Raw genomic sequence first — 22970 nt, 5'->3', positions numbered from 1 at the left:
AAAGAGCCAGACAAGGTGCGCATATGTGTTGACATGCGCCAGGCAAACACAGGCATCGAAAGAGAGCATCACCTGACTCCTACTATAGACAACGTCATTCACGAACTGAATGGAGCGACAGTATTCTCAAAGCTGGACCTGACGTCAGGATACCACCAGCTGGAACTACATCCCCTGGGACTGAGGAGGTACATGCGCCTCAACTTTGGCAGCTCCTCAGCTGCAGAGGTGTTAAAAAATTCTATCAATCAGACACTTCAGGGCATCGCCGGAGTGAAGAATCTCAGCGATGACATCATCGTTTACGGGGCGACACAGGCTGATCATGACAAGAGCCTGACTGCTGTGTTCCAGCGACTAAAAGAGCGCGGCCTCACACTGAACCGAAAGAAGTGCGAGTTCAACAAGACTCGACTAGAGTTCTTCGGGTTCATATTCTCAGATGGCGGCATCTCAGCTGATCCGAAGAAGGTCGACAGTATATGCCAAGCCGACAAACCCAAGGATGCAGCAGAGGTAAGAAGCCTCTTGGGCATGCCGAACTACTGCTCACGCTTCATTCCTGACTTCGCTACAGTCACGGAGCCGCTGAGAAAGCTCACGAGGAAGAGCACACCATGGCAGTGGGGTGCGGAACAGGACGCGGCGCTGAGCATGCTGAAAGAGAGTCTCACCAGTGAGACCACGATGGAATACTTCGACCCGAACATGGAAATACAGCTCGTCGTCGACGCTAGTCCAGTAGGATTAGGCACAATACTACTGCAAAAGAACAAAGAAAAGAAACACATCATTGCATATGCAAGCCGAGCGCTCAGTGATGTAGAGAGGCGCTACTCTCAAACAGCGTGAAGCGCTCGCAATCGTATGGAGCTGCGAACATTTTAATCTCTACATCTACGGCAAAGAGTTCACTATGGTGACGGATCACAAGCCACTCGAGCTCATTTGGAACAACCCGAGGTCCAAGCCACCCGCCCGCATCGAACGATGGGGACTTCGACTGCAGCCGTACAACCTCAAGGTAAAATACAGAAAAGGGTCTGACAACCCGGCTGACTACATGTCCCGTCACCCAATCCCAGCAAAAGCACCTACCAAAAACACACGTGCAACAAAAGTAGCTGAAGAATATGTGAATTTCATCATGCAGAATAACACACCAAAAGCAATGACTCTGGATGAAATCAAGTGTGAGACTCTCAAAGATGAAACACTACAAAAGGTCAGTGCTCTCATACACAACAATACGTGGCACACGTTCACAAAAGACACTGTACTGAGACAATATGAACATGTGAAAAGAGAGCTCACAGTGTCACATGAAAATGACATACTAAAAGGTTCCAGAATAGTCATTCCCTCCTCACTTGAGCACAGGGTCCTCCAGCTCGCACACGAGGCACATCAGGGAATCACAATGACAAAGGCCCTCCTGAGGGAGAAGGTGTGGTTTCCAAACATCGATCGACAAGCTGAGGCGATGGTCAGAAACTGTTTGGCATGTCAAGCTAATACACCAGAAACACACAACAAAAACCTCTGCAGATGTCAGACCTCACCGACACCGTCTGGCAAGATGTCAGTGCAGACTTCTACGGCCCACTGCCGACAGGTGAACACTTGCTAGTTGCTAGCACTTGCATCCCCAGAACGGTGAAGACTGACAACGGCCCCCCTTTCAACCGTGAGCAGTTCAGCAAGTTTGCGGCCTACATGGGGTTTCACCATCAAAAAATCACACTACTATGGCCTCAGGAACGTACTGTTTACGTCATTACAGACTAGTAGTATAAACGCAAACCGGATGTGATGCCCGGGGCGCGACCTACAGTCAGGGCAGGATAATGTCATATTTTCTTTGTTTAAATAAATCACTGCACTAAATAAATCACTGTGTTACAGTTTGACTCACACTGGCTCAGTCACTTACTCACCTCACCTCGTCCACTGTGTGTGTGTGCCTTTCTGTGATAAATAGGCTACACAAACTGTCTTTACCATGTCGCAGTCAAAACTGTACCAACACAAATATAGAAAAGAGTGGGAAGCAAGCTTTTAAGGGCTGGTTAAAGCCGTTTATTGGAGACGATACACAAGCATACTGTCACTATTGCAAGGTAGATTTCTGTGCCATAAACTATTTTTTGCAAACTGTCATGTACAGGGCCTTATATCAAGTCTTTTAAGTCTCCCTTGGATGGTGATGAAATTAGGGCTAATAATGTTTTATAATGGCTATGCAATGGAGAAAATGAATGGGATTTTTACTTCCGGTTATGCAAATTATGCGATAAAGTCATCTAGCGACTTCTAGCGACTTTTAGGAGAGCCAATAGATACTTTTCTTACTGAAGAGTTGGCAACACTGCTTTCAGCTGCCCACCCCTCCCTCTCCGTCGAAAAAATAATAACATAAAACGGCTAATGAAACGCTTGAGGTGGCGTTTTGAAAAGAAAACGTAATTTTTTTTAGGACCCGTCCACAGCCCGCTTAAACAGCTGCAATACCAGGCTGGGCCGCCTGTTATATATGTATCATATGTAATATGTCTCATATTTGAATGTTTGGTGGGCTTTTATTTTGAAAGTCGTCGTCGACGCTAGTCCAGTAGGATTAGGCACAATACTACTGCAAAAGAACAAAGAAAAGAAACACATCATTGCATATGCAAGCCGAGCGCTCAGTGATGTAGAGAGGCGCTACTCTCAAACAGAGCGTGAAGCGCTCGCAATCGTATGGAGCTGCGAACATTTTAATCTCTACATCTACGGCAAAGAGTTCACTATGGTGACGGATCACAAGCCACTCGAGCTCATTTGGAACAACCCGAGGTCCAAGCCACCCGCCCGCATCGAACGATGGGGACTTCGACTGCAGCCGTACAACCTCAAGGTAAAATACAGAAAAGGGTCTGACAACCCGGCTGACTACATGTCCCGTCACCCAATCCCAGCAAAAGCACCTACCAAAAACACACGTGCAACAAAAGTAGCTGAAGAATATGTGAATTTCATCATGCAGAATAACACACCAAAAGCAATGACTCTGGATGAAATCAAGTGTGAGACTCTCAAAGATGAAACACTACAAAAGGTCAGTGCTCTCATACACAACAATACGTGGCACACGTTCACAAAAGACACTGTACTGAGACAATATGAACATGTGAAAAGAGAGCTCACAGTGTCACATGAAAATGACATACTAAAAGGTTCCAGAATAGTCATTCCCTCCTCACTTGAGCACAGGGTCCTCCAGCTCGCACACGAGGCACATCAGGGAATCACAATGACAAAGGCCCTCCTGAGGGAGAAGGTGTGGTTTCCAAACATCGATCGACAAGCTGAGGCGATGGTCAGAAACTGTTTGGCATGTCAAGCTAATACACCAGAAACACACAACAAAAACCTCTGCAGATGTCAGACCTCACCGACACCGTCTGGCAAGATGTCAGTGCAGACTTCTACGGCCCACTGCCGACAGGTGAACACTTGCTAGTTGCTAGCACTTGCATCCCCAGAACGAAGACTGACAACGGCCCCCCTTTCAACCGTGAGCAGTTCAGCAAGTTTGCGGCCTACATGGGGTTTCACCATCGAAAAATCACACTACTATGGCCTCAGGAACGTACTGTTTACGTCATTACAGACTAGTAGTATAAACGCAAACCGGATGTGATGCCCGGGGCGCGACCTACAGTCAGGGCAGGATAATGTCATATTTTCTTTGTTTAAATAAATCACTGCACTAAATAAATCACTGTGTTACAGTTTGACTCACACTGGCTCAGTCACTTACTCACCTCACCTCGTCCACTGTGTGTGTGTGCCTTTCTGTGATAAATAGGCTACACAAACTGTCTTTACCATGTCGCAGTCAAAACTGTACCAACACAAATATAGAAAAGAGTGGGAAGCAAGCTTTTAAGGGCTGGTTAAAGCCGTTTATTGGAGACGATACACAAGCATACTGTCACTATTGCAAGGTAGATTTCTGTGCCATAAACTATTTTTTGCAAACTGTCATGTACAGGGCCTTATATCAAGTCTTTTAAGTCTCCCTTGGATGGTGATGAAATTAGGGCTAATAATGTTTTATAATGGCTATGCAATGGAGAAAATGAATGGGATTTTTACTTCCGGTTATGCAAATTATGCGATAAAGTCATCTAGCGACTTCTAGCGACTTTTAGGAGAGCCAATAGATACTTTTCTTACTGAAGAGTTGGCAACACTGCTTTCAGCTGCCCACCCCTCCCTCTCCGTCGAAAAAATAATAACATAAAACGGCTAATGAAACGCTTGAGGTGGCGTTTTGAAAAGAAAACGTAATTTTTTTTAGGACCCGTCCACAGCCCGCTTAAACAGCTGCAATACCAGGCTGGGCCGCCTGTTATATATGTATCATATGTAATATGTCTCATATTTGAATGTTTGGTGGGCTTTTATTTTGAGTTGGGTGACCCTATGGGGTCGTGACCTATAACCCTGAAGTGAAATGAGCCTGGAATAACAGGGAATTGTCTTTTAAACTGAATCCAAAATCATATGCAATATGGCTCATATTGGAATGTTTGGTGGGCTTTTATTTTGAAATTCCACATCAGAATGTCCTGAAACATCCTGGGTGACCCTATGGGGTCGTGAACTATAACCCTAAAGTGGATTGAGTCTGGGATAACAGGGCATTTTCTTTTAAATTGAATCCAAAATCAAATGTAATATGTCTAATATTAGAATTTTGGTGGGCGTTTATTTTGAAACTACATATCAGAATGTCTTGAAACTTCTTGGGTGACCCTATGGGGTCGTGACCTATAACCCTGAGGTGGAATGAGTCTGGCATAACAGGGCGTTTCCTTTTAAATCTCCAATAAACTATTGGCATAAGCTTACATTTGTCAATTAGTTGGGCTTTTATTTTGAAAGTACATATCACAATGTCCGTACATCTCCTTTGATAGTATTTGCTTTTAATGACTGTCTTTCGGTATGTACCAGACAAATGCTTTTATTTTAAACTAGTTCAGAGGCGCTGAGGCGCTATTACCGTTATGGCTAGTATATACAGGTACAGCACAAAACTGGGTCGGCTGGCTTGACCGCCGATCTCGATGGGTCGGCTGGCTTGACCGCAGTCCTCCTCTGGCAGTGCAGTATAAAACAGGTCCAACAGTGCCTCTTCTGGTGGTGCAGTATAAAACAGGTCCAACGGCGGATCCTCTTGCGGTGCAGTGTAGAACATAATACAAAATATATGCGGAGCAATGACGACCCATGCTGGAACCTACTGGAACATAACGCTTCTGTTTTCACTGACATGGTCAGATATTACTAGTCTAAAATTAAAATGATGTTGCAAACCGCTAGGGACAGGATATGACATTCACACCGATGCGTTTGTATTTCCCCTTCATATATTTGACTAGAGGAATTAAACACAATGAAAAACGACCATAAATAGAAAACGAATATCATGATTGTAAAACATTTTGAAGAACATGAACATCCATGAAAGATCATAGCAAACAAAAATAACCGGTAATGCAGTAGTGAAACAGGAAGTTACAGCCACAGTAACGTTTTGCTCACAGCTGATTTAGGCAATGATCAGTAATAGGAAATGGCATCGCTTGATCACAACGTCTGATCTCAGATCTGTTACAGCAGGACGTCTGGGGAGGCACGGCACAGAGCCACAAACCAGGTACCGCAACGCCTGGGTCTGTTTCCTCAGAACAAACTGATGATGAATGAATAAATGAAGCTTTCAATACGTTTATTTTTTAGAAAGGTCAGTCTACAAGGGATTGATTTAAAACCTTTGGAGACTTTCTACCGTTTGCTAGTGCTGGCCGTCTGTTCAATCACTTAAAGATCCTCTCCTCCCGAGAGGTGATTGGTTGTAACAAATCCCAGCAGAATCAGGTGACACCTTTTCACTTAGATCACACTTTAATGTTCACCTCGATCACACTTTAATGTTTACCTAGATCAAACTTTAATATTCGCCTAGATCACACTTTAATGTTCACCTAGATCAAACCTTAATGTTCACCTAACACTTTTATGTTCACCTCGATCACACTTTAATGTTTACCTCCTAGATCACACTTTAATCTTCATCTAGATCAAACTTTAATCGTCACCTAGATCACACTTTCTCTAAAGTCTACTAAAGACGACACAACATCAACGCTGTAGGGAGTCACAAGTAGGCCTACTAACTGTCTTTTCCTTTTGAATCTATATTACACAATATGAATATTACATTATATGTTATTAGTGGAATTTCCCCAAACAGTTCAGAATAAAAAAATAAACCACAATTTCATAATTAAAATGTTATAAATGGGCATTGTCAGCAAATGCAACTTTAAATCCCTGCCTTGGTGACTATGAAAGGGACAGGGCCATGGCCAGGGGCCCTCGGACCAGCCCAGGGTGGATATGAGGAGGGAGAGGGGCCTGGGGGGCTATGAGAAGGAGAGGGGCCTGGGGGGCTATGAGAAGGAGAGGGGCCTGGGGGGCTATGAGAAGGAGAGGGGCCTGGGGGGCTATGAGAGGGCCCTGTGGGGCTATGAGAGAGAGAGGGCCTTGGCCAGGCGGCTCCAGAACCAACCCTGGGTGCAGGGCCGGGTGTAGTCGCAGACGGTCAGAAAGCGCAGGATGCTTGGGAAGGGCTCGCTCATGGTCTTGTAGACCACAGGGATCAGCCTCTTGCTGCGGGCCCCTGGGGGCCACAGAGAAACACATGCTACATGGTGAGACAATCACAAATAGACCACGGATCAAATCCCTCCGTGTCAAGCTCTACAGACCTGAGTCTCCACACACAGAGACTTGGTTCGTTGGTTGTGCTTTTCTTTGACCTACACGCCAGAGTCTGCATCCCCTGACATGTCGTGCTGCATGGAATCCCTTTGACTGAAGGCATGAGTGTATGTTGCTGTACAAATCATACGAAAATATGCTCGGGTTCGGGTTGGGCTAAGTCACATCTGCGTGATAAGGAGTTGGTTGGCATTGGCCTTGCTTTTGTGTTAAAGGTGCCATGACATGCTATTTTATGGATGCCTTAATATAGGTATTAGTGGGCCACTAAAACAGTATTCAAAGACGTTCCCGAAATTCAGCCGTGGTGCAGAGTTACAGCCACTCCGAGTCAGTTGCACATTGAGCTTCTCCCAAATGCGCTGTTTTGGTGTCTGTAGCTATAATCCAAAGTAGGAGGAGCGAGGCGGGTCAAGGAGGAGGGTGGGGGTGTGGCCCTGAGCAGCTTGCAGCCACGGTACCATGCGCTCTGTTTACAGTGGATGTATCGCAATGGCGAGGCACACACAGCCTTTAGCCGTGTTCTGTAAATATTCTAGAACACACTGGAGTCCTGGAGCTCTATATCTAAATAATATCATATTATACATAGATATCTATATCATATAATATATATTATGGCCAAAAGCTGTGTGAGCCGATATTATGAATCTCAAACGACAGCGTTGGGTTCTCAGACGTTCCTGGTTCTACCACGTCTACATCAATCTGAAGTAGACTGAACCGCGACATGGAGGAGAAAGGGATTGTTGCCGGGCAGCGCTTAGGCACCTCCGCCTCCTGCAGCGCCGAGGCGGCGGTCCCTCGGCAGCGGGAAGCGGGGCTCAAGCGGGAGACATTCGCGGCCAACAATCCCTTTCTCCTCCATGTCGTGGTTCATGTTCTTGAGGGAGTCAAAGCCAAAGTTCCTTTCCCCCAATTCATTCTCAACCATGGCTGAGATAACCCCCACTACGAGTCTCGTTGTGGAAATACAAGAGTCGTCAAAGAACCGACAGAAAACACTTGCGTTACAGTGTGTGTAATCACACACACACACGTGGCGCTCCTCGCACGGTCGTGTCTCATTGGCGGGCCAAATTCTCTGGGCGGGCAAGGCAGAGAAAGGGGAGGAGCCTAGATCCTTTTATGACAACGTATGGGACCACATTCCAAATCAGCGCGCTTGAGCCTCTGTTTTTTCTTCAAAGGCGAGCAGAACACCTAGTGCTCGTTTTACACCGAACACAAGATTTAGCCACTGGGGGACCATAGGCAGGCTAGGGGAACTCATATTTATGTTAGAAAACCTCATAAAGTGAGATTTTCATGCCATGGCACCTTTAACGCTAATTTTACTTCGCTGGGGACACTCGTGTTAATTATAATTGCATAGGCTACCTGTCCTACAGAACATCAGAGCATCTTGTGTCATTTTGTGGAATTTATCGTTATCGTGGTCATGTGGGACTATGTGAATTTCAATTGGTTATGATTCTGCGGAACAAGCGTGCGTACGTTAACAGCGAGCACAAGAATGCTCGCTGTTAATGCGTGCTTGTTGCACTCATCTGTTGACATTTCCAAATGCATTGCAGTTGTTTAATTAAGGCGTGCTTACATACACACAAACGTAAACGTGTCTTTAGTATGAGAAAAAATAGACTTTATCTCTGTCGGGCTCGGGTCGGGATCGGAAATATATATATTGATGCCTGTCGGGCTTGGGTCGGGCTCGGTTTCTTCTCTGTGGACGCGGGCCGGGCTCGGACAGAAAAAAACTGTGAGTGCATGTGTGTGTGGTGCTCTGAAGGCGTGCCTGTATCAAAAGGTTAAGATTAAATCGTCCGCTCACCAGGACACAGGCTGAGGGCAAACTTGGTCTGGAAGTCGCAGGCGTCGCTCCTCAGGTACTCATCAGAGATCACCACCACCATCCTCTTGCACCTGAACCAAACACAAAGGTCAAACATAGTGGTCAGCCACCTGAACTCAACACTGAGGTCAGCAACTGAGGCTGCTGTCTGATGAAGGGGTCAGGTATGGTGCTCAGGGTGGCCTTCATGTAATCTGTGGACCAGTAGGTCCGGCTGGAAGTCAAACACACTCTAGAATACCCCATTCTCCATTATATAGCAATAGGAACTATACAAAAACAACACATTAATAAGGCATGTATACATTGTTTTGTATTCTTCTTTACTTCAATACTATTTACCCTAATTTCCGTCCAAAGCTACTTCCAGGGACTAGGATGACTAACATTTCCTACACGTCCGATGATTCTCCTGAACCTGTTGAAGCGCCGCAGCAAAAGCATTGTATCTTTTTGATCTCATAGACATTCTGTACGTACGAGCTGCCATTGAGTCCCAGCCACGAGCACACAAGGGGGTCGCAGTGCAATGTGTTCACGCTCACCGGGATACGGATATCACCAGCAGATGTGGATGGGGTCAAATATTGTGTGGAATGTTACGTACATTAAGCACATAAGCTGCATTACGCCCACATAGCCACAAGGGAGCAGGATCAAACATACAAGCGGTAATATCTACTCCAGCCACAGAAGGCAGCATCTTTAACACATGCGGAAGCCAGAGCTAATACGTCACATAGGCCACACCTACTCGATACTAACGCAGCGCCAGGAGCCAGACGAGGTCAGAAACATATGGCAGTCCCGACTTGCGAGTTAGATACGAAGGCCTGCCGTTTGTCGCTCACACGCGTGTTCAATACAATTCCCCTCTTTTTGGGGCATGGGTCATGTTTGGAGCACACCGGATCTGCCGGGTTGATTGGGTCTGATTGCGGACACCTGCTCGCAATCAGACCTGCCAGGGAGTGTGTATTTATGTGCCTGCTTTGGTTTTGCAATAGGAAGGAAGGCCAGTGTGAGCGGGAGCTTGTGCAAGGACAATCGCTGCAGCAACCAAGCCGCATTCCGTGCTACCGCTTTGGCACGCTGATATGATTTACTGGCACACTGTTATTATTTTCCTCGATTAAAACTGCCTTTCTGCCAAGCACCACCCTGACTCCGTCCGCTCTGAAACAGGAACCGTTATAGTATGAATATATTCTACAGCCTGAACCCTGAGAGGTAAAGCTATGGATATATTCTACAGCCTGGACCCTGAGAGGTAAAGCTATGGATATATTCTACAGCCTGGACCCTGAGAGGTAAAGGTAAGGATATATTCTACAGCCTGGACCCTGAGAGGTAAAGCTATGGATATATTCTAGAGCCTGAACCCTGACCATGTGTACCAGTGACGGGCCTTGACTGGGTCTGACCTCTTTTCGATGAGCTCAGCGGTGATGGTCCACACACAGGACCCAGGCAGAACATCTCGGTCAAACACACACAGCTTCAGGTTGTAGTCTGTTTTCTCCAACTGCTCGATCATCTCATGGACGAACTGGAAGTCACTCTGACAGTAGCAGATGAAGGCATCGAACATCTCTGAAAGAATCAAACAAATACAAAACTCAAATCAAACAATGGTACAGACACATCGGTACCTTAACACTAGTGATCCATTCTAAGAATTGCCCTTATACACAGCTTTCAGAATTGCCCTTCTATACAGATCATTGAGTTCAAGGAACTGTGTGTTTTACATTGTGTGTCTGTTATTTAGGTCTGTATAAATCAGAATATGTTTGGGGTTCTTTGGGGTCTTAAGTTTAAAGGTCCCATGACATGAAAATCTCACTTTGAGGTTTTCTAACATAAATATGAGTTCCCCTAGCCTGCCTATGGTCCCCCAGTGGCTAAAACCTGCGTTTGGTGTAAAACGAGCACTAGCTGTTCTGCTCGCCTTTGAAAAAACGGAGACTCAAGCGCGCTGATTTGGATTGCCTTTAGGTATGTTGTCACAAAGCATCTAAGCTCCTCCCCTTACTCTGCCTGGTCCGCCCAGAGACGTTGGCCAGCCAATGAGGCACGACCTTGCGAGCGCCACATGTGTGTGTGTGATTACACACACTGTAACGCAAGTGTTTCTTGTCGGTTCTTTGACGTCTCTTGTATTTCCACAACGAGACTGTAGTGGGGGTTATCTGAGCCAGGGTGGAGAAGGAATTGGGGGAAAGGAACTTTGGCTTTGACTCGCTGAAGTACATGAACTGCGACATGCCGCCGGTTGCCGCGAGGCACCATCGCCGCGAAGCACCACCGCCCGGCAGCGGGCAGCCGGCAGCAGGCAATGCGCAGTTCAGTCTTCTTCAGATCGATGTGAAATTGGAAGAACCAGAGACGTCGCAGAACCCGACAAAGTCGTTTGTGATTCATAATATCGTCTGGAGGCGCACACAGCTTTCGGCCGTGATAATATGTATTATATGATATAGATATCTATGTATTATGATATTATTTAGATATAGAGCTCCAGGACTGTAACGCAAGTGTTGTACACTTCCTTGTTATTTGGATAACCGTTCTGCTTTTGGTGTTATGGCGCATAACCCGTCGGACTCTCGTCTCTGGTGTTTCTACAACGAGACTCGTAGTGGGGGTTATCTCAGCCAAGGTTGAGAATGAATTGGGGGGAAGTAACTTTGGCTTTGACTCCCTCAAGAACATGAACCACGAAATGGAGGAGAAAGGGATTGTTGGCGGCAAATGTCTCCCTCTTGAGCCCCACTTCCCGCTGCCGAGGGACCACCGCCGGAGGCGGAGGTGCCTAAGCGCTGCCCGGCAACAATACATTTCTCCTCCTTGTCGCGGTTCAGTTAGTCTGGCTGAACGGAAGTGGACTAGTGCCTAGTGTCGGATTTGGCCGCGACTCCTCCCCTTCCGGTTGCTGGCGTTCCCGTATTGTGCTCCCCCTCAAACTCGGAAACTAGGCAGTATGGCGAGTATTGAAGAGGACTTTGACAGCGCTGTAAAGTTGGCATGTTTGGCTCTTTCCGTCGAAATTTGCAAAGAACTGCAAAAGATTTGCTTACAGCATTTGCTGAGGAAGAAAGATGTTCTATTTTGCATGGACACCGCTGCTGCTTCCCGGGCTTAGCCCCGCCCTAGACGATTGTGATTGGTTTAAAGAAATAAAAACAGGCCCGCCCAGTTTCCCCACGGATAGACGGCTCGAGGTAGCGTGGCTCCAGACCATTCTACTTGCTGTAGTTTGGTCTGGCTTTGCGAGACTACGGTTCAGTCTACTTCACATTGATGTGGACGTGGAAGAACCAGGAACGTCGGAGAACCCAACGCGGTCATTTGAGGTTCATAATATCGGCTCACACAGCTTTTGGCCGTGATAATATATATTATATGATATAGATATCTATGTAGGCTATATGATAATATTTAGATATAGAGCTCCAGGACTCCCGTGTGTTCTAGAATATTTACAGAACACGGCTAAAGGCTGTGTGCGCCTCGCCATTGCGATACATCCAGTGTAAACAGAGCGAATGGTACCGTGGCTGCAAGCTGCTCAGGGCCACACCCCCATCCTCCTCCTTGACCTGCCTCGCTCCTCCTCATTTGCATTATAGCTACAGACACCAAAACAGCGCATTTGGGGGAAGCTCAATGTGCGACTGGCTCGGAGTGGCTGTAACACTGCACCACGGCTGAATTTCGGGAATGTCTTTGAATACTGTGTTAGTTGACTGTGTTAGTTGCCCACTAATACCTATATTAAAGAATACATAAAATAGCATGTCATGGGACCTTTAAGAAATTAACCAAGGTTTTCTGATACATGAGTGAGGTATCTCACTATGGGACACGCCCCTCGGGCTGTCCCCCAGAAGCAATTTTACACTCCGTCAGTCGTAAATGGCCAACAGATGGGACGTCTTCTTGCAGAGGAGGGACTTCCTCCTACTACATAAGTCTTGTCTCCACGTCATCTCTTCAGTCTATAGGCAAACACCTCTTCCTTGCTCCGGGCAAGGAGGGTGATCCGGTGAGATACCTCACTCATGTATCAGAAAACAAATGATAACGCTGAATCAAATACCTTGGGAACAAATGCAGGATTTAGCTCAAATACTTCCCCCATAAAAACTGCATAAATGCCGGGGTTTACCGAAGTGCATGGGTTTCACTCATGTGTTAAGCCGAGGCCAACGCAAGCCACAAAGCTCTCTTAAACGAGAGTGTCTTAGCTCTATCTGTTGTAAGGGCTCAAGCGGTGGGCGTGACAGCACATACATCCTCGAATGCACGCCATTTCCCGGCATATGCGTAATGTGTAGAGGAAGCCCTGGCACCCTGGATAGTCGTAATGACAATCCGTGGGAGCCCAGCAGTCGTTCACGGGCTAGGCCCACAGAGCCATGCGCTCTGGATGAGGATGGGAGATTTCCCAGTGCGCTTGCGTCAGGAGAACCCTGCATAAAGGCAGAGGCCAAGGCTGGCTGCACAGCAACTGGACTATTACTGCCAACCAATATTTCCCCTGCCAATGGGGGGCTATAAGGACCAGTGCATGACCCCTCTCTCTTGCACTCTGGCGAGAGTTAGAAATATCAGTTCTAATGGGGAGAAGCGTACAGTAGGACGCGTTCCCACTCGTATGCCAAGGCATCCAGCCCCATCAGGGCACTCCGACCGGTTAGGGAATAGAACAGAGGGTACAGAGTTTTCTCCTCTGCTGCAAAGAGATCGATCACCGCTTGACCGTATCGCTTCCATATCCGGTCCACGACTACGCTGTGGAGTTTCCAATCCTTTTAGCGAGGGTCGCCCCTGGACATTAATTCTGCTCCCCAGTTCCCGGCATGTTTGCTGCTCTCAGAGACAACAGGTTAGCGTTGATCCACATGGCCAGTCTGTGTGCCAACGTTTGCGTTTGACTGGAGCGTAGCCCCTCCAGTCAGTTTATATACGCCATTACCGTGGTGTTTTTGGTCCTGAAAAGAACATGTTGCCCTCTCAGAAAGGGAAGAAAATGTTTCAGCAACAGTGACACAGCCTGAAGTTCATGTGAACAAACAAGTTTATGTGAACAAACTGCATATGTGAACCCCACATGCCATTTATTGTTCTGCCCTTGTATACGGCTCCCCATCCTGCTCGAGAGGCATACGTCGAAAGGACTTTCCGTGCCAGGATAGTTCCCATGGTAACGCCCATAGTTAAAAAGGAGGCGCGTCTCTAAGGGCGCAGCACCAAGACGCACGCCATTGAGATCAAAATTTTGTGATGGCCATGGCGCGTCGGGTTAAATTTGAGTGATGCAACTCATCGCTGAACCGGGCTCATGTAGGCGGTCAAGTCGGACTACTACCAGCGCCGACGCCATCAGAACTAATAGTCTGAGGCACGTTTTGAACTCCAATATCATACCCCTGCAAAAGAGTGTTGTCTTCCAACCTCTACGCGTCACTGAATTGAGGCACAAGCCTATGAACGTTATGTTTTGAGTAGGAATCAAAACACTCTTTTACATGTTTATTGTGAACCCCAGGTATATTAGGTGCGATATGAGCAGCGCCTGAGCCTCCTGGACTGTGTGGTTAGAAGCCAGTTGTCTATGTAAGTTGCCAAACGTATTCCCTTCTCCATGAGAGGCCCGATAACAGCCTCTGTGCATTTCAAAGACACCCTTAGACTTAACGAAAGGACGAACGGGAGAACCAAATACTCATACGTTACGCCCTGGAAGGCGAACCTGAGATATTCTCTGTGAGGGGGATAAATTGGGATATGGAAATAATTTGTTAAATCTATGCTTGTGAACCAGTCTCCTGGGCCCACAAAGCATATAAGAGCGGCGTGTGTCAGCATTCTGAAACTGTACTGTCTCATGTATCTGTTCAGACCGCATAAATCTAATATTGGCCGAAGGTTCCCTCCCTTCTTTGGGACTAGAAAGTAACTTGCCTTTTAGTTTTTTAGACAGGTGATTTCCTCCTGTAAAACATGAGCATTTTCTCCAGGGGCCTGCGGCTACAGTATCCCGTTGAAACGGATAGGAGTGGACCCAAATTGGAGCATGTAGCTGTGGTATTATTGAATAATAGTGTAAGGAATGCCTTTATTTTGTAGTAACCTGATGACGTCTGTACCGGGGGGAGTCCCGTGCATGCGCACACTAGTGTACGGTTACGGCTGGAGAAGAAGCCTAATAAAGACACACTCCGATTACGTCGTTGTACGAGCCTTATTACAAGAATAACCCGACATGGTGTCAGAACTGGGCGACTTGTAAGCGGAGTCAAAAGGAAAAAAAAATAAAAAGACGACGAAGAGGAAAGTATATCGTTTACGCGGGAATGGGAGATGAGCCGGCAGCTATGGCGCAACCTACACCAACTGCTACGTTCACAATACAACCTCCAGAGCCATTCGATTTTACAAAGCCTCAAGATTGGGAGCGTTGGATAAGGAGATTCGACCGCTTTCGGCTTGCAAGCAACTTAAACGCGACGTCGGAAGAAAACCAGGTGAACACGTTAGTGTATTGCATGGGCGATGAAGCTGAAGATGTGCTTAAAGGGCTAACGCTAACTGCGGATGAGAGGAAGGGGTACACGGATGTCAAGGCGGGCTTGGATGCATTTTTTGTGCCTAAAAGGAATGTAATTTACGAAAGAGTCCTTCATCACTGCTCTATACGGATTAGCTGAACACTGTAAATATGGACAGTTAAGGAACGAGCTGATCCGCGACAGGTTAGTGGTCGGGCTGAGCAACGTCTCATTGTCAGAAAAGCTACAGCTAGACAGAGACCTTACCCTTGAAACTGCTATAACTAAGACAAGGCAGTCTGAAGAAGTTAGAAGACAGCAGTCTGACTTAAGAGGAGTAAATAGCGGTGCAAGCAGGTGCTCTAATGTTGATGCTGTGCATGCTAAAAGCTACAGAAAATTTCCCTCAAAGCCTCAGGCACAATCACCAGGCAGAGGTAAACCTAATGCATGGCCACAGTCAGGCTCAAAGGCCTGTTATAGATAAATGGAAAAATGCCCTCGCATGGAATAATGGAATGCCCTGCTAAAGATGCTGTGTGTCACAACTGTGGCAAAAATGGACATTATGGCAAGGTGTGCAGAAACAGTGCGAAATCTCTGAATGCTGTCACTACAGGGGAAGAAGAGTGCTTTTTCCTGGGGGCCGTGGATTCTGGAGAAGACCCGTGGACGGTGCAGCTACAAGTGAGACAAAAAACAGTGTGCTTCAAAATAGACACTGGTGCTGATGTCACCGCCCTGCCAGCCGAGGTGTACCATGACATTACAGGGGGGCATGATGTGAAGCACCTGGCAGAGTCGACACGCCCATTGTTTGGGCCAGGTGGCAATGTACTCTCTGTCCTAGGTGTAGCCAGAGAAACACTGCACTGTGGCAAAAAGACAGCCATAGAGGACATTTATGTCGTAAAAGACCTGCACACTGCACTGTTGGGAAGGCCTGCCATAGAAAAGCTTCAGCTTGTGTGTAGGGTTGACGGCATCACCATGGAATCGTTGAAACAACAGTATCCGAAGCTGTGTAGCGGCTTGGGTCTTGTTCAGAGGCCCTACTCAATTAAATTACAGCCAGAGGCTGTGCCCTTCTCTCTCCACACACCACGCAGAGTACCTCTACCCCTTATGGGAAAAGTGAAGGAGGAGATAGACCGTATGGAGAAGATGGGCGTAATCACCAAGATTGAGGAGCCGACTGATTGGTGTGCCGGGATGGTGGTGGTGCCAAAGAAAGCAGGTGCTGTCCGCATTTGTGTGGATTTCACAAAAATGAATGAATCAGTATGCAGAGAAAAGTTTATCCTGCCTTCTGTCGAACACACTCTGGGCATGCTAGCTGGCGCAACAGTATTCAGCAAACTAGATACCAACATGGGCTTTTGGCAAGTACCATTGACAAAAGAGTCGGCCAAATATACCACCTTCATCACGCCTTTTGGGCGCTACTATTTTAACCGTCTACCCTTCGGCATAGCATCAGCTCCCGAGCACTTCCAAAAGATGATGGTGACAGAAGTGACCGGTGGCCCGGAGGGGGTACTGTGTCACATGGATGACATACTGGTCTGGGGACAGACACAGGAGGAGCATGATGTGCGGCTACATGCGGTGCTAGAGAAGGCACAAAAGGCCGGCATTACGCTCACCATGGACAAATGTGAGCTCACACGCCACACAATCAGATTCCTGGGTCATGTGATTTCAGCAGATGGAGTGAAGCCAGATCCAGAGAAGACGAGAGCAGTACAAGAGCTGGATGCACCCAAAAATGACAGCGAACTCAGGAGTTTTCTGGGCATGGTCAATCAGCTGGGCCGCTTCTTGCCTAACCTGGCTGAAAAAGACTAAGTGCTACGAGACCTGCTGTCCAAGAAGAACCACTGGTACTGGGGGATAGAGCAGCAGACCGCCTTCGATCGGTTAAAAGCAGAGCTGTCATCCACACCGGTGCTCACACTATACAACCCAAACAGTGCACTAAAAATCTCTGCTGATGCCTCTTCCTTTGGCCTGGGGGCAGTCCTGCTGCAGAAGAGCAATGCCATGTGGTCACCTGTGGCATATGCATCCAGGTCAATGTCACCGACAGAGCAGCGCTATGCTCAAGTGGAGAAGGAGGCCTTGGCTGCAACGTGGGCGTGTGAAAGGTTCAGCTGTTTCATCCTAGGAAGACCATTCGAGCTGGAAACTGACCATAAGCCGTTGGTGAGTCTGCTGGGAGGGAATGCTTTGGATGACCTCCCACCAAGAATCCAAAGGTTTAGGATGAGACTCATGAGGTACAGCTATACAGTCAATCATGTCCCTGGAAAAAGCCTGTGGACGGCCGACACCTTATCTCGTGCTCCTCTCAGAGCCGCAAGAGCGAACACAGAAACAAGCCTACTAGAGGACACCAACATCTATGTAGACTCTGTCATCAGCAACATTCCTGTCAGTGGAGATTATCTGAGCAGCCTACGTGACCACCTGAAGGCAGACAGCACATGCTCTGCACTGATGGAGTACTGCACAGACGGCTGGCCTGACAAGAGCCAACTGCAGGGCGTGCTGAGACATTACTGGGCTGATAAAGCAGTGCTGACTGTGCACGATGGACTGCTGCTGCGGGGCACGCGGCTCGTCATCCCATCGGCCTTACAAGGTGATGTGCTGGAGAGACTACATGAGGGACACCTGGGGGTGACAAAGTGCAGGGGCCGGGCCAAACAGACGGTATGGTGGCCAGGACTCAGCAGCCAGCTGAATGACATGGTGCTGAAATGTAGGACCTGCATTCAGGAGAGAAGGAATGTCACAGAGCCGCTGATGCCAACGGAGACGCCAGACAGGCCTTGGCAAACCTTGGGAGCTGACCTTTTCACGCTGAAAGGCAAGGCCTATCTACTGGTCGTAGATTATTCTCGAGGTACGTGGAAGTTGCACTGCTGTCACCCACAAGGTCCACAGATGTGGTGGTGCACCTGAAATCCATGTTTGCTCGTCATGGAATTTGTGAATTTCTTAAAAGTGACAATGGGCCCCAGTTCTCCGGTAGCCACTTCAAAGCCTTTGCAGCAGAGTATGGCTTTGTGCACATCACGAGCAGCCCCAGGTTTCCTCAGAGCAATGGGGAGGCGGAGCGCGCTGTACAAACCGTGAAAAACCTGCTAACAAAGGCATCAGACCCATATCTTGCATTGCTGGCCTACAGAGCAACCCCTCTACAGAACGGTTTTAGCCCAGCCGAGCTGTTGATGGGGCGCCGCCTCCGCACTACAGTTCCTGCCCTTCCAACCCTGCTGAATCCAGTGTTGCCTGACTACAATGCGCTGGAGGCCAAAGAAAAGGAGAAGAGGAGGAACGACGCGAGATCCTTCGACAAGAGACACGGAGCGAGAAACCTGGAGCCACTCGTACCTGGGGAGGATGTGTGGATCACCGATGCACGAGTCCAGGGCAAAGTGCTATCTACACACAACACCCCTCGCTCTTATATCGTCCAGGTGCCTCAGGGCACACTGAGGAGGAACCGGCGTCACTTGGTGCCACTGCAGACCAACGGTGGGGTAGTCGACGCTGATGAGGGAGGAGAATCACCTGCACCAGATTCAGTTCCACCAGTGACAACATCACCCAGCAGAGAGGGCCCCACCACCACAGAGACTGTGTGGACCAGGTGTGGGAGAGAGGTTAAAAAGCCGCAGAGACTTGATTTGTGATTTATTGATTTGTTTTCCACAGTAAAAAAAATAAAAAATAAAAAGGAAGAAAAAGAGAGTGACATGTGATTGTTAAAATGTTCTGCTTCACTGTTTACCTGAAACCTGAGAGTTTAAGTTTTGAGAACACAGCCTACTAAAGTAATAGTTCACAGTATGGTAATGTGTAAGTTATTTTATTTATATTTTGCATGCTTCAAACAGGGACAGATCAGGGACAGGTCTTCCAGCAAAAGGGCAGAATAAAATATTGAATAATAGTGTAAGGAATGCCTTTATTTTGTAGTAACCTGATGACGTCTGTACCGGGGGGAGTCCCGTGCATGCGCACACTAGTGTACGGTTACGGCTGGAGAAGAAGCCTAATAAAGACACACTCCGATTACGTCGTTGTACGAGCCTTATTACAAGAATAACCCGACAGTAGCCGGCGGTTACAGTTTTTATAACCGAATCTGATGCACCACATGCCCGTCATTGTTGAGCCCGACTAGACAGAGGCCTGTCTAGCCGGGCTCAACAGAGGCATGGTGGGGTGTGCACTAGGGATGCACCGAATTTTCGGCCACCGAAAATGGCCCAAAAGCTCATTTTCGGTTTTCGGCAGAAATTATTTTAACACCGAAACAACACGGCCGAAACAGAAATTGGTGATAACGCAAACAAATAGCGCAGCAAGCAGCACACGCTTGTCTGGATAAGCGTCAATATGTCTGCGGTGTGGACGTTTTTCAACGTTTCGGAGAAAGACCCACGTATAGCGATTTGCAAAAATTGCAATGCCTTGATTTTAATGAAGTTAGTACACAGTCATAGCCATAAATGCAATGGTACTAGGGTTGCCGCGGTGTGGACACTTTCACACCGAGTAATACACTCGTGTCAACACCGGTATTACCGAGTATAAACGGTATAAACTTTGAAACTAGGTCAACCGCCATCTTCTCCGTCAACTCTCCTCTCACACTCGGTGACAGCGTCTGGCAGCGCGCCAATTCTCGTTGACAGCGTCTTATAACGTTCTATATATAATAGTATAATATAATTGTATAGATAATATCACGGCCAAAAGCTCTGTGCGCCTCCGGATGGCCGTAGCGAGGGGAGCTCTCGTAGGGATTGGGCTTCGCGGGGTTTGTTTACCGGCGTTGCTATGGCTACCGGTCTTGTGTGTTCCAACGCTTTATTAGGTAGCCTATGTATTAGGTTTGTATTTTTTTAAAGAAAAAACACATCAATAATAAAACGGTGCAAAGACAATTTTTTTTTTTAATCAAATAGGCCTAAAGATGACGGCAATTTTTTTTTTATTACTGGAAAAAAAGAATAAAAAATTACTTGGTGTTGGCCTCAACACCGGTAACACCGGTAGTACCATATACCGCAGCAACCCTAAATGGTACCAATAATTGGCATAATAATTTCTATCAGTGTTTTGGTTTTCGGCCTTGGTTTCCTCATTTTTGAATTTTTTTTTATTTTATTTTTTTTATGCCCTCCAGACACCGTTTTATTACATTCTGTTCCTTTTTAATGTTTTAGAATTTTTTCTGTTTTCACATGAAGCTCTCCCCGTCGTGGCCATTGCCTTGTAGCCCTTATCCGTCAGTGATGACTGGAAGCATTGGACGAAGTGTTGGGCTCGCCTAAGTCATGGCAGACTTCTTCGTGGGGTGGAGGTGCGACGCCAACAGTGGTTCAACCGGAGGCCGGTGGAAGAACCCTTCGCCTGGATACCGGCTCAATCCAACAACGAACCACCCTGGACAGGGATCTAGGCTGAGAGAGGCTTGCTCCAAGACCGGGTCGCTTCATATAGCCACTCGGGAAAGGCCGGAAGCAGCAGGCTGGTTGAGATTCTAGCCTTTGGGAGCGCTTGCTCTCGTAGCGAAATGTGGCAGTTTCTACCGGGGGCTCAGGTCACTCGATGTTCAGCCTCGCAGCTGCCCTTTTGCAGGCCTCGTGGAGGTCCAAGCTGACGGCCGGGTTCGGGGACCTGGCACACACGCCACCTACCACCATAGGCGACGCGGTGCGGGGAGGGAAATAATCATCCTCCTCGTCCTCATCAGAGCCGAGGCTAATGGATTCCTCTCCCGACTCGGAGTAACCGCCCTCAGCTTCGTCAGGCTCTGCCAGCAGGCTAGCCTCGATAACGTCGGGTTGAGTCAACCACAGTGCCTCAGAAGCTTCGCATTTTCTCCGCTCTCCCCTTATGAACAGCCGCTGTTTAGTCACAGGCCATCTTAATCAAGTGGATTGCAGCTAGTATGGATACTAGCAGCTGCTGTATGGTGACGGTCTAGCTTTAGCCTCTCAGAGGTCTGATGTAGCGATGTAGGCTAGCGTTCGGTGACCGAGGGGTTAGCTCGCTCTGAGAACAGTCTGCCAGGCCGTCTACACCTTCCTTCTGAGAGGTGCTTCTAGGAGCGAGAAGAGGTTAAAGACTGAAGAGATGATGTGGCGACGGGACTTATGTAGTAGGAGGAAGTCCTTCCTCTGCAAGCAGACGTCCTGTCTTGTCTGTTGGCCAGTCACGACTGGCGTAGTGTAATACTGCTTCTGGGGGACAGCGCGAGGGGCGTGTCCCATAGTGAGATACCGAACGAATGTTGAAAGAAATCACAAACACTTCAGCAATGGCAGGACAGGCGAGATCAAGGTGTGTGTGTGTGTGTGTGTGTGTGTGTGTGTGTGTGTGTGTGTGTGTGTGTGTGTGTGTGTGCGTGCGTGTGTGTGTTCCATTATCAAGGTAACACGAATAACCCGCTTCAAAAACTAGCAAAATAAGGAACAAAAACAACCGATCAGAGAACGTGCATCAAAGAAAAATTAAAACTAGATCATAAGGATCTGAGAGAATAAGGAATAACTTTTAAAAGAATCACTATCGGTAAAGTATAGTTGTGTAGTGGTCTCAAGTCTGTGGGTCAGTATTGAGTGAAAATCTGCACCTGTTCTGTGGCTTATGTTCATTTTAGAATGATCCACATACTCTTCGAAGTAAGGCAGCAAAATGTGAACTAATGGCCCGTTTTCGTGTGAACTAAATAACAAGAGTAGTCTTACATACATTACCATTGTTATGACATAGGGGGGCATGAATGTAATATAAATAAGAGTATACCTCATTACACCACTGTGCACAATCAATCAGATCTTGCATCGTTATGACTGAAAATAGTATTAAAATGGGTCGTTCTATGAGGTGATGTGGATGACTGACCGTCTCCCATAGTGATGTGGCGGTCCTCGGCCCGCGTGACGCAGCTGTCCACTTCCTGGACCTGCACCGGGGGCTCACTCTGCCTCTCCAAGTACTTCTTCACATCCACATCTGTTCAAGGTTCAAGTCATGCATATGAGCGCGCACAATTTTCTTTGTTTAAACACCTTAAGCTCCCCATCAGTAATATGCATAGGTACCATATCATAATATAGCATTTAACACACAACCAACCTATTAAAGGCCGGAGCTCTTCTACGATGTCTCTTCTCTCTGAGGCTTCCAATATGTCCAGTAACTTCCCGACCGTTGCGTTCGTGCTGCGGGCTTCCCACAGCTCCAGGATCATCAGCGTGGGGTTCTTTGAAGTCTCAAAGTTCTTGATCTCCAGGTACTCGAAGTCCATGCTCTCCGCCACGGTGGTCCAGTCGGCAGCCACGGTGCACCGCGGGTTGAGATACAGGCTCAGCCGCCTCCGGACGCTCACGTTTAGGGCCACCAGAGGGATCTGGCGCAGGTCCACCTCGGGGTCCTCGCACAGCTTGGTGGCGCACATCTTAAAGAGGTGATCTATTACGTTTGTATTGAAGACGATACTTTCAAGAGACGACGTATAACGCTATGTTGTAGAATAACTTTTAGCAGCCATGGTCGGAACTTCTAGAGAATGAGGAAATGATTCGACACCAGAGAGGGAGGAGCAGAGATCGAGTACTTTCACAATGCCCCCTTCAAATATATACTGTTATGAATACTACTACAAAGAATGAATTGAAATCTTTCAATCCCATTGT

The 22970-nt window shown here is 47.5% G+C and overlaps 1 protein-coding gene across 1 annotated transcript; it reads right to left on the bottom strand.

The window, feature by feature from the left end:
* Window positions 1-4476: 4476 nt before the first annotated feature.
* myd88 (MYD88 innate immune signal transduction adaptor) lies at window positions 4477-22880 on the bottom strand. The gene is made up of 5 exons (XM_056584488.1): window positions 22411-22880; window positions 22177-22287; window positions 10117-10285; window positions 8672-8763; window positions 4477-6736 (listed from the first exon to the last, which is right to left on the bottom strand). The coding sequence occupies exons 1-5, from the start codon at window positions 22730-22732 to the stop codon at window positions 6582-6584; spliced, it is 849 nt and encodes a 282-aa protein (XP_056440463.1). The 5' UTR covers window positions 22733-22880; the 3' UTR covers window positions 4477-6581.
* Between the last annotated feature and the right edge of the window lie 90 nt (window positions 22881-22970).

The sequence above is a fragment of the Gadus chalcogrammus genome, chromosome 23 (genome assembly GCF_026213295.1).
Source record: "Gadus chalcogrammus isolate NIFS_2021 chromosome 23, NIFS_Gcha_1.0, whole genome shotgun sequence".
Taxonomy (NCBI): Eukaryota; Metazoa; Chordata; class Actinopteri; order Gadiformes; family Gadidae; genus Gadus; species Gadus chalcogrammus.
The sequence above is the reverse complement of the archived record's forward strand: the minus strand, read 5'-3'. Positions and strand labels throughout refer to the sequence as shown.